General features: G+C 44.5%; 1 protein-coding gene across 5 annotated transcripts in view; it reads right to left on the reverse strand.

Moving 5' to 3' along the window:
• map3k7 (mitogen-activated protein kinase kinase kinase 7) overlaps window positions 1–17,943 on the reverse strand; it is a 162,939-nt gene extending 144,996 nt beyond the window's left edge. For 3 of the 5 annotated variants that reach the window (XM_085997410.1, XM_085997412.1, XM_085997411.1), the window contains exon 1: window positions 17,427–17,591. Coding sequence is in view for 2 of the 5 variants with exons in the window: in XM_085997408.1 (XP_085853534.1) it covers window positions 17,623–17,694 (72 nt within the window). In the remaining 3 variants the exon portion in view is untranslated. Of the gene's footprint in view, window positions 1–17,426; window positions 17,592–17,622 lie in introns of those variants that run through there. The other 2 variants (XM_085997408.1, XM_085997409.1) reach the window with 2 other exon arrangements.
• Between the last annotated feature and the right edge of the window lie 632 nt (window positions 17,944–18,575).

An 18,575-nucleotide genomic window follows, 5' to 3' on the forward strand; every position in this document is an offset into this window, starting at 1 on the left:
TTGGGTGGAATCACCACTCTGGATCCACACATCAAGGTTCCTCGGCTCACTGACAGCTGTTCTCTTCTTTGCGAGAATGCTGGCAACAGTGGTTCACCATATGCTGGCCATCCCTTCACCGTTAAATCGTAGACTCGTGAGAGAGTCGGGTCATTTCTCGTTTCCTTTTCAATGATAGAATTTGTCACCGGTAGACATTCCACTATGGTCGAGTGGAACATCTCCACTGGGTCCACTGTAGGCGCCTCTTCTACCGTTGACAAGGGTAGGCGCGATAACCCATCAGCATTCCCATGCTGTTTTGTTCCCTTGTATTCTATGTCATATTGGTGTGCCCCTAGGAAAAGGGACCACCTCTGTAGCCTTTGCGCTGTCATAATGGGAACGCCCTTTTTAGGGTTGAATATGGAGACGAGGGGTTGATGGTCAGTCAACAAGGTAAATTTTTGTCCGTGTAGGTAATGGTTGAATTTTTTCACCCCCCACACCAGACTGAGTGCCTCCCTGTCGATCTGGGCATAGTTACGCTCAGCTGAGTTCAATAAGCGTGACGCAAAAGCTATCGGCCGCTCCGAGCCATCAGGGAATCTATGCGATAATACCGCTCCCACGCCGTAAGGGGATGCATCGCACGCCAGTCTGATTGGCAGTGATGGGTTGTAATGAGCCAACACTTCCCTGGACGTGATCAAGCCTTTGCATTTATGGAAGGCACGTTTACAGTCTTCGCTCCATTTCCAAACTACTCCAGTTTGTAGCAGTGCGTTAAGAGGGTGCAGAACCGTTGACAAGTTCGGTAAAAATTTATGATAGTAATTTATTAATCCCACGAACGACCTTAATTGAGAGACATTTTCAGGCGCTGGGGCCTTTACGACCGCTTCAATTTTTTCAGATGACTTATGCAACCCTTCTTCGTTAATGACATGGCCACAATATGAGATTTGTTTCTGGAAAAATTCGCACTTGGGGCGATTTGCTCGTAGGCCCCGTTCTCTCAGCCTCGTGAGCACCTGCTCCAAGTTGGCAAGGTGCTCGTTGTCATTTTCTCCTGTTACAAGGATGTCGTCTAGGTAGCATTGAGTCCCCGGAATCCCTTGCAGGACTTGCTCCATACCTCTTTGCCAGATAGCCGGAGCTGATGCCACTCCGAAAACCAGTCGATTGTACTGGTACAGGCCTTTGTGTGTGTTTATCGTGAGATACTTTTTAGAGGCCTCCTCAACCTCCATCTGTAGATATGCCTGTGCCAAGTCAATTTTGGTGAAACGCTTCCCTCCGGATAGTGAGGCGAAAATATCTTCTATCCTTGGAAGAGGATACTGTACCGTGTGAAGAACCGGGTTTACAGTCACTTTGAAGTCCCCACAGATGCGAATTTTTCTCTGTTCTTCAGATTTATCATTATTCAACGTTTTCTTCATGACCGGGACGATGGGTGTTGCCCACTCGCTCCAATCTACCTTGAATAACACGCCTGCTTTTTCCAAATTCTCCAGCTCTGCCTCGACGGCTGGACGAATTGCGTATGGCACCGGCCTTGCCTTAAAATACTTGGGAATTGCCGCATCTTCCACTTTTGTTGTGGCGGTGGCGCCTTTCCGGGTTCCTAGTTCCTGTTGAAACACTTCTTTGGCGTTAGCCAAGATTTCTTTTAATCGTCCAGGTATGACGTCATCATCATTTTTTTTCTTACTGGTCACCGTCAGTGCCTGAATGGAGTGCCAGTCTAAACGTATCTTTCTGATCCATTCACGTCCCAACAACGGTGGACCACCATCTTGCAGAACGTATAAATACAACTTCTGTACTTCCTTGCCGTTGTATACAACAGGCACCCTTATTTTCCCTCTGGGGTATACTTTCTGCCCCGTATATGTCTTCAAGATAATGGATGTGTCTTTCAAAGGTATATGCGGAAATAGCCGCTCGCAATCCCGTCGACTCACGACGGTCAGAGCTGATCCTGTATCTAGCTCCATTTTGACTGGGGACCCCGCTATCGTGAGGGTAACCCAAATGGTCTGGTAATCTTCTTTGGCAATTACATTATGTAATTTGAGACAGCTTAGTCTCTTGTTTCCGGAGTCGCTATCGCTCTTCTGGTCTTCGGAGCTACTGTCCGTCATCATTTGTACCTTTCTGCACTTTTCCTTATTGACCTTTTTACTGTCAGCAGATTTTTTTCCAGATCTGCATACACGTGCAATGTGTCCCATCTTACCGCATTGCCTGCATGATTTGTCCTTGAACCAGCAGTCCTTCTGGTCATGGGTGGATCTGCCGCAGCGATAACATCTCTCGAAGCCCCGTGTCATTTCATGGGTGCCAAAGTCCTGTGGCTTTTGCTGTATCTCTGCAGCTCCTCTTGCTGCTGCTTCGTATGATACAGCCACACTGAAAGCCTTGTCCAGTGTCAAATCTTTCTCAGAAAGTAGTCTTTTCTGTGTTCCTTCGCTTAGGAGACCGCAGACGAATTTGTCTCGTAGAGAATCTGCCAGACCTGCCCCGAATTGGCAGTGCTTTGACAGTTTTCGTAATTCGGTGAGGTAATCAGCGTTACTTTCATTCTTGTGCTGATTCCTCCTGAAGAATTTGAATCGTTCCGCTATCAGCAGCGGCGTTGGGTTTAAGTGCTCCTGTAAGGTATCAACAATCTCCTTAAAATTCTTGTCCATCGGTTTGGCTGGAGTGATCAAGTTTCGTAACAGGCCGTATGTCTTTGCGCCCATCAGATTTAGAAGTACCGATGCCTTTTTAATCATCCGCTACTTCATTCGCCTTGCAATATACCTCCACTCTTTCCACATATGTGGTCCAATCCTCTATATCACTATCAAAAGCAGTAATATTGCCAGTCTTCGGCATCCTGAAAATCAAAATGGCGCCTCCCGCGCTTTTCCTTCTTCCCCGCCGAGTCAAGATGGCACCTCCCGCGCTTTCCCGCCGCTGCCGACGCTGTTGTCCACGGTTCCCGTTGCGACCTGCAGTTTTTCGCGGTATTTCTATTTTTCTTTTTTTTTATATATATATTTTAAACAGTTTCTCCGTTACTTGGAGAACCATTCCCGTCGTGGAGCGGACCCTCTGGGACTTTCCCCTCCCTCTGCTCGGTCCGAACGCCGACCTGCTTTGCAGCACCGGCCGCCTCCTGAGTGTTCCACCCTCTGTCTCTCTTTGCTTCTGCTTTCTGACTCGCTGCCCGGCCTCGCTGCAGAGCCACCCGATCGAGCCAGGAAGGGTCAGTGCACTACCTGCCACCAGCCCGTTTAGCTGGTGAAACCACAGTTTTTTCCTTTCTCTCTACTTGCCTCTGGCCTCGACCTTCGTCTGAGGAATCGATCTCCTTGAGGTGCTGCCGAATTGCAGGTAAGTTCGTTTCTTAACTCGTCGCCACTGTTAGATCCGTGTGTTAATGGAGACACGGAATGCAGGAGTTGATTTAACAAGTGTTTACTGAACAAAGTCTGGAGGTGAACTAACTACACAAGACGCTATACAGGCTCATATACCCGAGTGGTCACTACTGGTACTACAGTACACAGGGGCTTCAAAAACATAGTTCCTCTTAAAGGTACATGTACTACACATCTTTCTTGCAACTCCAAGTCTCAACCTCTCCAAGCAGGTTCTTGCGCCTGTCAAAGCACTAACAGCCCGAATCAAAGTCACAAATGACATCCTATGTGACCATGATAAACTATCCTCCTCATCCTGACTGCAGCCTTTCACATAGTTGACCACACTGTCATCCTCCAAAATCTCTCCTCCATTGTCCAGTTGAGTGGGACTGTCTTCTCCTGGTTCCACTCTTACCTGTCCACTTGTAACCAAAGAATGGCTTCTCATGCAGTGGCACCCCCCCAGACTATTACCTCTGGAGTCACCCAAGGATCTATCCTTGGTCCATTCCTATTTCTCATCTATATGCTGCCCCTTGGCGACATCATCTGTAAACACAACGTCAGGTTTCACGCGTGGGCTGATGACACACAGCTCTACCTCACCACCACCTCCCTCGACACCTCCACTGCTTCTTTGTTGTCAAACTGCTTGTACAACTTCCAGTCCTGGATGAACAAAATTTCCTCTAACTAAAGATTGGGAAGAGTGAGCAATCGTCTTCGGTTCATGTCACAAACTCTATTCCCTAGCCACCAATTCCATCCCCCTCCCTGGCCACTGTTTCAGGCTGAACCGGACTGTTCGCAACCTCAATGTCCTATTTTGATCGAACTGAACTTCTGACCCCATATCCACTTCATCACAAAGACTGCCTACTTCCATCTCCATAATATCGCCACGCTCCGCCTCTACCTCAGCCCACCTGCTGCTGAAACCCTCATCGATGCTTTTGTTACCTCCAGACTCGGCTACTCGAACGATCTCCTGGTGGGCCTCCAACCTTCCATAAACTTGAGCTCGTCCAAAACTCTGCTACCCGTATCCTAATTCGCACCAAGTCCCGTTCACTCATCACCCCTGTGCTCGCTGACCGACAGCAATCTGGAGCAGATACTTTGCCCATGTTTTTTTATCCTAAGCAATAAACTGCAGTGCCACAACTACTACCCTGGTTGAGATCAGTTAACTTAGTTTAATATCACACCACATGGTGCATTTACTCCTAAGCCATCAAAGGAATCATTAAATATATCTATATAAAAATACTTGGCAGGAATTTTTTCCCCTTTTCTTCAACACCATCAAATTAAAAAATGACATAACAATTTTGGAAAATATTCCATTATAATTAATAGTCATAGAGTCATAGAGTTATACAGCACGGATAGAGGCCCTTCGGCCCATCGTGTCCGCGCCGGCCATCAAGCCCTGTCTGATCTAATCCCATATTCCAGCATTTGGTCCGTAGCCTTGTATGCTATGGCATTTCAAGTGCTCATCCAAATGCTTCTTAAATGTTGTGAGGGTTCCTGCCTCCACAACCCTTTCAGGCAGTGAGTTCCAGACTCCAACCACCCTCTGGGTGAAAAAGTTCTTCCTCAAATCCCCTCTAAACCTCCCGCCCTTTACCTTGAATCTATGCCCCCTAGTTATTGACCCCTCTACTAAGGGAAAAAGCTCCTCAGCATCCATCCTATCTATGCCCCTCATAATTTTGTACACCTCAATCATGTCCCCCCTCAGCCTCCTCTGCTCCAAGGAAAACAAACCCAATCTGCCCAGTCTCTCTTCATAGCTGAAGCGCTCCAGCCACGGTAACATCCTGGTGAACCTCCTCTGCACCCTCTCCAACGCGATCACATCCTTCCTGTAGTGTGGCGACCAGAACTGCACACAGTATTCCAGCTGTGGCCTAACCAGTGTTTTATACAGTTCCATCATAACCTCCTTGCTCTTATATTCAATGCCTCGGCTAATGAAGGCAAGTATCCCATATGCCTTTTTTACCACCTTATCCACCTGTTCCGCCGCCTTCAGGGATCTGTGTACTTGCACACCCAGATCCCTCTGACCCTCCGTCTTGCCTAGGGTCTTACCATTCATTGTGTATTCCCTTGCCTTGTTAGTCCCCCCAAAGTGCATCACCTCGCACTTTTCCGGGTTAAATTCCATTTGCCACTGTTCCGCCCATCTGACCAACCCATCTATATCGTTCTGCAGACTGAGGCTACCCTCCTCGCTATTTACCACCCTACCAATTTTTGTATCATCCGCGAACTTACTTATCATACCTTTTACATTCATAGCCAAGTCATTAATGTAGACCACAAACAGCAAGGGACCCAGCACCGATCCCTGTGGTACCCCACTGGCCACAGGCTTCCAGTCACAAGAACAACCTTCGACCATCACCCTCTGCCTTCTGCCACTAAGCCAGTTTTGTATCCAATGTGCCAAGGCACCCTGGATTCCATGGGCTCTTACCTTCTTGACCAGTCTCCTGTGCGGGACTTTATCGAAGGCCTTACTGAAATCCATATATACCACATCCACTGCGTTACCCTCATCCACACACCTAGTCACCCCCTCAAAAAATTCAATCAAATTAGTCAGACATGATCTTCCCTTGACAAAGCCATGTTGACTATCCCTGATTAATCCTTGCCTCTCCAAGTGGAGACTAATTTTGTCCCTCAGAATTTTTTCCAATAATTTTCCTACCACTGATGTTAGGCTCACTAGCCTGTAGTTCCCCGGTTTTTCCCTACTTCCCTTCTTGAATAATGGTACATTAGCGGTTCTCCAGTCCTCTGGCACATCCCCTGTGGCCAGAGAGGTCCTGAATATATGTGTTAGAGCCCCCACAATCTCTTCCTTTGCCTCACACAGCAGCCTGGGATACATTTCATCCGGGCCTGGGGATTTATCCATTTTTAGGCCAGCTAAAACCGCCAATACCTCTTCCCTCTCGATGTGAATATGTTCGAGCATATCACAACCCCCCCGCCCTATTTCTATGTCTACATCGTCTTTCTCCATAGTGAAAACAGATGCAAAAAATTCATTTAGAACCCCTCCTACATCTTCCGGCTCCACACACAGATTGCCACTTTTGTCCCTAATGGGCCCTATTTTTTCCCGAGTTATCCTCTTACCCTTAATATACTTATAAAACATCTTAGGATTTTCCTTTATTTTGCTCGCCAGTGTTATTTCATGGCCCCTCCTTGATCTCCTAATTTCTTTTTTAAGTATCCCCCTGCACTTTTTGTACTCCTCTAGGGCTTCCTCCGTCTTTAGCCTTTTGTATCTGCCAAAAGCCCTCCTTTTTTTCCTAATCCATTCTCGTATATCCCCTGACATCCAAGGTTCCCTGTGGTTTTTGGAACCACCCTTGACCTTTACGGGAACATGTTGCCATTGTATGATCCCAATCTCCCTTCTGAAAGCCTCCCATTGCTCTGATGCGGATTTTCCTACAAGTAGCTGATCCCAGTCCATTTTGGCCAGATCCTGCCTTATCCTATTAAAATCGGCCTTCCCCCAATTTAGAACCTTTATTTCCGGCCCATCCCTGTCCTTTTCCATGACCACCTTAAATCTTACCATATTATGGTCACTGTCACCAAAGTGTTCACCTACTAGCACTTTTTCCGCTTGGCCGGCCACATTCCCTAGAATTAGGTCCAGTACCGCCCCCTCTCTTGTAGGACTTTCTACATGCTGGCTCAAAAAGCTCTCCTGGATGCACTTTAAGAATTCTACACCCTCTGAGCCTTTCACACTCTGACTATCCCAGTTAATATTGGGGAAGTTGAAATCCCCCATTATTATTACCCTATTATTTGCACATTCCTCTGAGATTTGCCTACATATCTGTTCCTCTATCTCCCCCTGACTGTTTGGAGGCCTATAGTACACTCCCAGCAAAGTGCTTGCCCCCTTTTTGTTTTTAAGCTCCACCCATATGGCCTCATTAGAGGAACCTGCTAATATATCATCCCTCCTTACTGCAGTAATTGACTCCTTAATTAATATTGCGACACCCCCTCCTCTTATACCTCCCCCTCTGTCTCGCCTGAAGATTCTGTACCCCGGAATATTGAGCTGCCAGTCTTGCCCCTCCCTCAACCATGTCTCCGTGATAGCAACAATATCATACTCCCATGTGTTTATCAACACCTTCAGTTCATCCACCTTACTTGCAAGACTCCTTGCATTAAAATAGATGCCATCCAGCCTTGCCCTTATATATTTGCCCTGTCTACCAAGCTGACTTGTTTTTTTCTCTATAATTGGCAGCACATCACCCCCTATTTCAGCTCCCCTCTGTATCCCATAGTATGCTTGAAATTGTTCCACAGAAAGATTTAATATTTCACTGTGCATTCCTTATAAGGAATTATTTGTCATTTTATTTATCCATCAGAAAATGTCATTTAAGCGATCCTGGGCAGCCTATTAGTGGTAGCTGTGTGTTAGCCAGTGGCTCAGTCGGCAGCATCCTCACCTCTGAGTCAGGAGGTTGTGGGTTCAAGTCCCATTCCAGAGACTCGAGCACAAAAATCTAGGCTGACACTCCAGTGCAGTGCTGAGGGAGTGCTGCACTGTCGGAGATGCCGTCTTTCGAATGAGACGTTAAACCGAGGCCCCGTCTTCTCTCTCAGGTTGACAGAAAAGATCCCATGGCACTATTTCAAAGAGCAAGCGAATTATCCCCGGTGTCCTGGCCAATATTTATTCCTCAATCAACAACACAAACAGGTTATCTGATAATTATCACATTGCTATTTGTGGGAGCTTTGTGTATGCAAATTGGCTGCCACATTTCCTACATTACAACAGTGACTACACATCAAAAGTACTTCACTGGCTGTAAAGCGCTTTGGGACGTCCGGTGGTCGTGAAAGGCGCTGTATAAAATGCAAGTCTTTCTTTCTTTTAGTTTGAACAGTGCCCACCTTACTGCAACTTGATTCCAAAAAAGTGGAACAAAATCATTTTGTGCAGCTCATTTGAAATTAGCAGGATAAACTGAACCTTATGCACTGTGACAACCCAATTGCTGAAATTCAAAGTCACAGCAAGTCAGAGGATTAACTTCCTTTTTTAAGGTCCTGAGCATCATCATAGAATCAAAGAATAGTACCACTCAGAAGGAGTCCATTCGGCCCAGCGAGTGTGCGCCAGCTCTTGCCAAGAGCAATCCGGTTAGTCCCATTCCCTCGCTCTTTCCCCATATCCCTGCAATTTTCTCTCCATCGTATAAAATGTCATTATATCACGTAAAACACAAGTGTGTGTCTCATTCAGGCTACAGAACAACAACTTGTATTTACATCGCACCTTTAACATAGTAAAATGTCCCAAGGGTGCTTCACAGGAGTGTTCTCAAACAAAATTTGACACCAAGCCACATAAGGAGTTACTAGGACAGATGACTAAAAGCTTGGTCAAAGAAGTAGGTTTTAAGCAGCGCCTTAAAAGGAGAGAGGTAGAGAAGACTAATTGCTGTTAAGTAAAATGCTGGGTTCATACATAAATGAATTAAAAAGCTGCTGCTGTTAAGTAAATACAGAGTGAGTTCATACAAGAGACTTTAGACATAATTTTGTCCAGTATTGCGTGTTCTAGGCGAGGTCCTTGGCTTCTTTATACTTTTCTTTGAAATGTGATAGACAGGAAATGCACCCAATACATTTTATATTACTGATGAATTTCCTGTGGCTTTGCTGACTGAATTGGAGAATATGCTGTTTTAGATTATGTAACATCTAAATATATTGTCTGGTACCCAATGTACCTTCATTCCAATTCCAAACATCAGCCCAACTGTATCAAGATTAGACTCTGCCGAATGCCACTTGTCAGTTAGAAGCAGTAGTAAGGAGATGTGCAGACAGGTTCCTTTTCCTGAAGAACATTAGTAAACTAGTTGGTTTTTTACAACAATCCAGCAGTAGTCATGGTCATTTTTTGTATGCAAAATCACCTCGGAGAATCTTGGGGGGAGAAATTCAGTATTGCCCCATTTGGGGGCGCAATTATCGGCCGGGCGCAAAGATTAGCGCCTGGCGCTAACTATAGCCTCCGACTGCAAACTTGGCTTTTATCGCCCCTGGAGGTGATTGAAGCGCTAAATCAGGCACTTCACACCTGTCTTAAGGCGCAAAGGCCAAGGAGCGAGGCGCTACCTCACAGCGCTGGCGAAGCTCATGTGATGTCAGTCAGCAATGGAACACAGACACACTGGCACCGGCCAATTCTTAAAGGGGAGTTCTGATGAATGGTCATCGACCTGAAACGTTAACTCTGTTTCTCTCTTCACAGATGCTGCTTGACCTGCTGAGTTTCTCCAGCTTTTTCTGTTTTTATCTTAAAGAGGAGGGTTTATCTTGGTCTCCATCCACATCCTGTTCACTGCAGCCTCGAGTCTCGGCCTGGAGAGACCTGTACATCAAATCTGCTGGAAAGAACAATGGAGACACCCAGGGAAAGAGCTCAGAGTGCAGCCCCCACAGTCTCTTCTAAATAGATACAAGGGCAAATCAAAATGAACCTGCAAAGTAGAATAGCAAAATACTGCGGATGCTGGAAATCTGAAATAACAGAAAATGCTGGAAATACTCAGCAGGCCCTCCACGGATGCTGCCTGGCCTGCTGAGTATTTCCAGCATTTTCTGTTGAGCCTGCAAAGTGCTGCTCAGTATGCAAAACTCCTTCACACAGTGTAGAATCTCTCCAGAAGTCTCTCTCTCTCTCTCACACAGAATGCACGGTGGCATAGTGGTTAGCACTGTTGCCTCACAGCGCCAGGGACCCGGGTTCGAATCTGGCCTCGGGTGACTGTCTGTGTGGAGTTTGCACATTCTCCCCGTGTTTGCGTGGGTTTCCTCCGGGTGCTCCGGTTTCCTCCCACAGTCCAAAGATGTGCGGGTTAGGTTGATTGGCTATGATTAATTGACCCTTAGTGTTAGGGGGATTAAATACGTGGGGTTACGGGGATCGGGTGGGATATGTGTCGGTGCAGGCTCGATGGGCCGAAATGGCCTCTATCTGCACTGTGGGGTTTCTGTGATCTGTGAAAACCTTTAAAAAGTGCTCCCCCAGTCCCTTCCCGACAGCAAAACACTCCCCTCAACCTGTCATTGCTAGCAGCAGGCGTTAAGGCAGGGGGCGCCACTCAATTTCCAGTCCGGGGCGCTACGCACTCGACTGACGTCACGATCTGTCGGCGCAGGAGATCGTGGTGGTAGTGTTTAGTGCCGCCGCAAAATGTCCGGTCAATTTCGCGAGAGGCGCAGATATCGCTGCACCCGGGCGCTAGTTGGTTTGCGCCCCACTTAGCGCCCTCTTAAGGCGCTAACGGGTGGTGCTACCAACTGAATTTTTCCCCCTTAGACTTTATTGAAGGCTTATCATGGAAATTTTTAATTGTCTCAGTAAGTTTCCCATCTGTTCTTTCTTCAAGTCGCTAATGTAAACAGGTTTAAGATGGCTAACATGAAACAGAGCACACCTCTACAGTTTGTTTTCAAAGCAATCCATAAAAATTTCAGTTTAGGCTTTGGCAGACTTGGTGATTAACCCATTCACTTGCATACGGATCATTCCAGGTCAGCGGAAAAGAGCACATCCTACAGAAAATCCAGGCACTTTAAATAACTGCAGTCTGAAAAATCAAACCATTTTTACAATAAGGTGGACTACGACATCCCCGTGATTCTGGAGGAACACTGATAAGAGATAACTAGAAAAGGCAGCTCTAAAAATGTGATTACATCTTACATACTGTGCAAGAACAACTCAATTAAAACTCCCTTTCCTGACAGCTGCTCCCAGTAGTTCTTTTTCTAGAGTTAATTGTCTCGAAATTGACCTCTTCAAATATTGTATGTATTCACATGAAAAATTTTTGTCTGCTAATTAAAAAAATTAGCATTAACAAATACATTTACTTTAAATGGGCTAGTGCCTCCTTAAACTGCCAGATGAAGGAATCTAAGACAAGTTAAGTGCTCATACACTAATATTCAAAGAGCTCAACTTCAAGGTAACATGTCCTAATTCAGCCATGTAATGGAGCTACAGCGAAAAAGAAAACTTGGCCATCATGGAGGTAACAGAAAACATGGACTCTCAAACAAAATCCTTGGGACTTAAACAATTATACACCTCAGGCATCAACTTAGTGGTTTTTTTGGGGGGGGGGGGGGTACAAACTCAATACAATCTCCTAAAATATCTCAGAAATATTCCTTAGACTCATGATGGAAATGAAATGCCCACACTATGGTACGATCATAAGAAATTTTAAAAGCTTATTTATCCCTCTCCATAATGAGCATTCCCTTTAAGAAAGCAAGACTGGGGATTTGAAAGAATCTTTTACAGCACTGCACCCAGTCCAGTAGAACTTTGTTCCTTCCCGTTACCACAGCTTCCCAACTTTCTGAATGTTGTCCAGAAGTATCCATTGGTTTGTAAAGTATGCAAATGGGTGAAGTTAGTAGACGAGATAAGAAACTAGTGTAAATGAAGAGGTGACGGAGGAAGAACAGGAAAAAATCAAAGCATAGAAGAGGTCGCATTAATACAACTTTTTTCCTAAACAAATTTAGAATCCTCCTTATAAAATAATTGTCAAGGAACTCAGATATATTCGGGTCTCAGTATGAAGGTTCATGTATAGAGTGGGCAGTTTACACACTCAAGAGTTGAACTCACTGATTTTCTAGATCTTCGGGTTCACTTCCAAATGTGAAATCTTGGACGTCGCTGTAAAGGTACCAAAACCCGTGGACACTGATGAACAGTGCTGCTGTAAAGCAGAAGCATGCTCACTTCTCTTCAAATAAAGCTGAAAGCTACTAGTAACAAATATATGATATTCAGGTACAAGTTGCTAACTGCATTTTTAATTTCACTTTTTCCCCAAATTTTTTACAAGAGAAAGTTGTTTGCTGAAAAGTCAGTTTTAAAATACGGTTACAAAACTCCAAAGAGCTAGGAAAGCATACAATGTCCATTAAAATGAAATACATATTGCATTGTGTATTTTTCTAAAGTTATTTTGTCTCCTTTTCCAAGCTATTTTCCAAATGCCACACTGTAACCGACCAGAAGGAGGTGTACAAAAAGAGACCAGCAGGGAAGGAAATTCGCCCTTGGGCTTTCTGATCATCGCAAGAAGACTGGGAACTTTCCAAGTAGGGAACCGTAGAAATGATTCTCTGTCCAACTACTCTGTGGCACAGCATACTAGAGATTTCATATGCTACGCAACGTTGACACCCTTCAGCTAATGATTTATGATTAAAGGTATATGCCAGAGAAAATGAACAAAATTAAGTAAAGTACTTGTATGATCTTAAGTAAAAGACATTGGGCTAGAAATTGCATTTGGGGCGATAACTTTTGCAGGAGCGCAAAAGTATTGCCAGGTGCTACACAATTGATTCGATAGGAATTTCCGGTTTAGTGCTCCAAGAGGGAAGTGGAGCGCTAAATCAAGCGCTACCACTTCCCTTAGAGCGCTAAAGGGAGCGCGGGGCGGTAGCGGCAAAGCGCTGATCAATGTTCCGTGCAGTGCTGCGCTTTTACAGGTTCCTTCCCTCCCTTAAAGAGAAGGGTCAATGCCGCGGTCATTGAAGGCCAAGGCTGGGAATGGTCGTCGACGGCACCTGCAATACGCGCATAGCAGCCTCAAGCACTCTAAGAGAGTGCAAGCTGGAAAAAAAATCAAAATACAGCACACTGGGGGCATTATTAAATTTTGGCCTACCTGACCACCACTGCCTTTAATTAGCACTCGCCAAGCAGCCAGCCGAGGTGACAACGCCTCCTGCAGCTGCCGATGTTGGCGACTGGCGATGCTGCAGGGGGCAGAAACAAATTTTACATCCTGGGCGATAACGGGGCGCTGCGCCCCGGATGATGTCACAATCTCCGGGGTGCAGAAGATCGAGGGAGGCAGTAAGTTTTAGCCTGCCATGGAAGCTCGCGGGCGTTGGTAATTTCGCCGCACCCTGTCGGTAGGCCCTTAGCGCCCCATTATTGCCCCTGGAGGCACGAACGGGAGGCCGAGTTCTCCCCCAAAGCAGCTCAGGATTGATATTTAATACAGCCGAGAAAAATAAAATTGTCCTTGCACAAATACCAGTGCAAGTGTCGTAGTATTTACAAATGACAGAAACAAGCTTTTAGCTCACTGTACCATACTTAGAAATCAACTTCAATCACCTACTGTAACCAAATGACATGAAAGTGTTGCAAAAGTCTTTTTTTTTTAAATATAAAATGGGACTTGCTTCAAGAGAAAAGAAATTCTAGAAGAGTGCTTTTTGTTCAATATACTAATTCCCTAGGTTATTAGAAATACATTCAGTTGCATTTGAAAAATGAGTTTGAATTTTCCACTGAAGCAGAGGGTCTTCTTCCCTCTGCATCAAAGCAGCTTGATTCATTTTAATAGGGCTCACAATTTTGGACTAGCCTCAAAGACAATCTGAAGTAGAACGACCCCAGGAAAACAGATTACAAGCTGGCACTTGGAGAAATTCAAAGTTTTTGTCCCAACAATACAAAATATATTTCTAAATTATATATTTTATATAACTTCATAGGTAGTACTTTACCTCCAGACTTCCTTGCGCCCATAAGAAAATGAATGGTTTTAAAGGAAGAATGTCAATATGGTAACAGATGCTACCGCATGGTTCAGATAATATTAAACAGAGATGGTCAGCAGAATCCCAAAACTTAAATCTCATTAAGAATGCAAACAGCGTTGTGTTCCAATTCAAATTAATCCAATGTCCATTTGGTATTCTAAAATCTTGGCCAAACTCATCTCAGTCTCTGGTCTGCAACCTGAACACCAATTTGGAACGGTGCACTATACAGAAGTGGGAACCTTCTCAATCAAAAATATGGCTGCTACGCGTCCACACAAGTTACTTCCCTTCCCTCCTGTACTGGTAGGCAAATTGTAAAACACTAAATGGATAAAAATACAAAGGAACCAAAGATATGTGACATCACTAGTACTATGGTTTTTTCCTGACAAGAGATTATTGAAATATTATGTATACATATAGTCAAAATAAATCAAATATCAAAAACACAATTTTATTAATAATTTAATGATTTTTAAAAATGTCTTTACTATTACAACACTTTTTTTAACCAATAAAATCAACTGTTACCTTCTTGGACCATCTATAATTGAGCTAAATGGATTAGTCTAAGTAATTCTGCTTGAGGTGTATAGCAAGGCTACCACTATGCAGCACAATGCTGAAATTAGTTAATAATTAATGAGATTTCACCCATACACATCAAGTAGTGTATTGCTTGCTTAATAAGTTTTTAATATACTGTAAATGCAGCTCATATAACTATACACACACACGATCCTATAATTCTAAAAAAAATGCTGTCAGGTAGAATAATAATGTCTCATATACGAGACCAAACCTATTATTTATTTTCTTTCCTTCTTCAGATTACATTTTATTCTACATTATCATGAGGTAATTATGCCAAACACTATGGAACTCAGAATATGCAACATGCAGGACTCCCAATGTATGCATTATGTGTGTATCACGGGAGTATAGTTGCTGAAATTTCCCACAACCCCAAATGATAAATCATGGAAATGGATAATCTGTAGATTTATTAGTGTCCCTCAGATCACCTCATTATATAATTTTATGCTTTATTAATACTGATTAGAGACAGCTTCAGCGCAATTTGTGTACATCTCCCTCAACTGACATCACGATGTGGATGGAATTTCCCATTTATGTCATCACTGGAAGGAGAACATTACACAAAATGTCTGCCTCTGCCCAGCACTTCTAAGATCAGTAACGAGGTATGACCCTGTCCAAAGTATCTCCACCTTTATAACATTAAAGGATATGACAATTCAGTCAAACACATTTGCCTTTTAACAAAATAGTTACGTACACTTAATAATACTGGTATTACAGTGCTAGCATCCAAATCAGATAGATAGAACTTGAGGCTTTGGTACATTGAGTAAAGTCTTAAGCTTTATGAAAAATTGATGACCAACTTCAAAAATGTATTACAGTATGTGAGAACTATAGAATTTGAAGCTTAGACACGAAATTCAGAGCATTCATTTGGTATTTTGCCAACTAGGCTTTTCAAGCAAACATGGAGTTTTGGGGCACTGATCGATTAAAATGTATTCAAAAATTGAATATTTAAAGCCCAAAAAGATAGAATGTTTAATCTCTGGTCTGTGCTAAGTTAACTAACTTCAGCTATATTTGTTTGTGGGAGGGAGGGTGGCAGAGTCAGTGAGGGTACTTTAGCGCTCCTGGATTAGGAACAGGGAATGAAACAGTCCAGGGTTCCTGCTCCTGAATGCTATGCAGAGACCTCTGCTGGAAGGCCACATCAGGTGAGGAGTGGATTGGGCTTTGCAGTATAGTGTAATACTGTACTACCATTTCTCATATTTAAAATATTTCAACACTATTTGAAACATTTAGAACTTTTAAAATATCCTTTTTATATTTAGCTTTTTTCAAGCTAACAATGTGACAAGTGTTATCTGGGGGAAATCATTGTGCACTTTCAATATGCCACACATTATATGTTTGCGTGGGTTTCCTCCGGGTGCTCCGGTTTCCTCCCACAGTCCAAAGATGTGTGGGTTAGGTTGATTGGCTATGATAAAATTGACCCTTAGTGTTAGGGGGATTAAATACGTGGGGTTACGGGGATATGTGTTGGTGTAGGGGTTACGGGGATCGGGTGGGATATGTGTCGGTGCAGGCTCGATGGGCCGAAATGGCCTCTATCTGCACTGTGGGGTTTCTGTGATTCTGTGATTATGCAATTTCCCAAAACACTTAAGTGGAACACAAAATTTGGTGTCTACCTAGACTTTCTATAAATTAAGACAAAGTAATCACAAAAGCTAATTAGCTTTCCCCTCCAAAATATCAGTTTAGAGCATTATTTAATGAGTTACCTCCTTTTATGTAATTCATACAATAAATTCTACTAGTTATAGTCCTGAGGTTCAGTCATACACCCAACACAACACATATGTAATTTATGTTTCCGACATCACAACAGTGACTACAGTTCAAAAAGTATTTCATTGACTGTAAAGCGCTTTGGGACATCCAGTAGTTGTGAAAGGCACTATATAAATGCAAGTCTTTCTTTCTACTAGATAAGTGCACTTCATTGTCCTACAAGAAATTTAAAAAAATTAAGGACTACCAAACCTAACCAGAATAACACTGAAGAACTTCTGCTGGTTCACTAACAGAGGGAGATGCTAAAGCATCATGAATACAGTTACAGCAATATTGCAACATCACACCGTTTAAAAGGTCAACCAACGTTGGGATATTTGCATCATTACATATGCCATAATAATAAAGATCTGTCAAAATTCTGTATTGCTTCCTTGAGCATTTAAATGGATGAAGTTTTTAAAAAAATGAACCAAACTGTCTATACAAAAGACTTTTGGGAACCTTCAAGTCCATCTGCATGCATCAAGCTTTAGAATCCTGGAATACCTGCAGGAGCAAAGCTCATCACTGCCTGGCAACTCTTCACTGCAGTGCATAACTTAGCAGCAAGTTACGTAAAACACACAACCACAATATTAACTTTTGGCTTGGACAACTATAAGTTATTTTAAAAAAATACTGAAATCAATTTAGAAACCACAAGTGAACATACTCGAACAGTTTCTGATAATATGCTCATCGTGGGTTTATTTATAATCATAATAATCCTGCAAATAAAACAAGGGCTGAAATAAAGTGCGCCTCACCTGACCAGTTCAAATTTTAAAGACATTTTTGCTAATTGATTTATGGGTGGGAATACAAACATGTCAAATCATTGTTTAAGTAAGAGCCAGACAATAAAACTCCCCACAGCTCATGCACTGTACCGCATTAGGGGAGAGATTACCAGGGGAACATTATACAGGACAGGATGTACCTTTCACTAACCTGTTTACAATCTGACTAAATGATCACCGCTGGACTTTAACCCATTTCCTTATTCTCCTAAAAAGGACAAGCCGGGGTGGGGGTGGAGGGGGAGCCCGGGGGCTGCGGCCAACGCTCCCTCCTCTCCTCCCCTCTACGGGCTGGTTGTGGCCCGTTCGCCCCCTCGGCTCCCTCTCCCTCTCTCTCTCTCTCTCACCTCCTCCACATCGATCTCATTGTACTGGATCTCCTCGAAGTGCAGCGGGGCATCGATGATCTCCGCCGACATCCCTGCTGCAGCCGGCGAGCGGGAGCGGGATCAGGCCCAGGCCGCCCCCTCGGCCGCTCGGGTTTGCCGCCGGGGGAAGAAGCCGAGCTTGTCGAGGCCGGCGCCGCTCTGGAGCCCGAGTCCCGATTCCTGCAGCGTTCCGCGACCACCGGCTTCATCCGGCATTTCCGGGGTTAATCCGGCCCGCAAACATCCGGGGATCGCTGCCGCCTGCCGGAACTGACGTCGCTCGGGCGCAGGCCGAACCGGCGGCAGGAAGAGGGCGACCTGAAGCGTCACCAGAAATCCGGGGCCGCGCGGGGGCTGGCAGTGCGCGTGCGCGGGGGGACCTTCGAGCCAGGAGCTGCAACGGCTCCGCGTGCCATTTACATTTGAAAATTTAAAAACACAACTGACCAAACCGGAACGCGATCCGTTATCAGAGCGACTGTTCGCGAGCCAATAATGTTGAGTCAGCAAGAGTGGAAGTCGATTTACACTTCTGCACTCAGGCACAATTTGTTTAAAAGAGAGATACTTCAAAAAAGGGTGGGGTACATTTTAAATCAAGCTGGGTGCTCTTCAGCTGCTGTGGGTGGTATGTCGGGAGGGGAGGCTCAGGATGATGAACAAATAAGCAAGATGTTAGTGAACTAGGTGCAGCTGCGGGAGGCAGTGAAATAACTGTCCTCCACCTTACAAAGTTTGGCAATCCTACTTCTAGGAAGGCAAAATTGGAGCATTCAGAATAAATAGACCACAGTGCCTCCTTACAAGCCTTTCACTCTCAAGTTATACGCACTGCATTGCCGCACTGGAGCCTTTCTCCCTTTTCAGTCAGAATGGCTACAACTGAGGAGGGAGTGAAGGCCCACCTTGTGTCTGCTTTACCGTGCTTGGCG

Source organism: Somniosus microcephalus, chromosome 9 (assembly GCF_052327205.1).
Source record: "Somniosus microcephalus isolate GS21.2 chromosome 9, FLI_Smic_1.0, whole genome shotgun sequence".
NCBI lineage: Eukaryota > Metazoa > Chordata > Chondrichthyes > Squaliformes > Somniosidae > Somniosus > Somniosus microcephalus.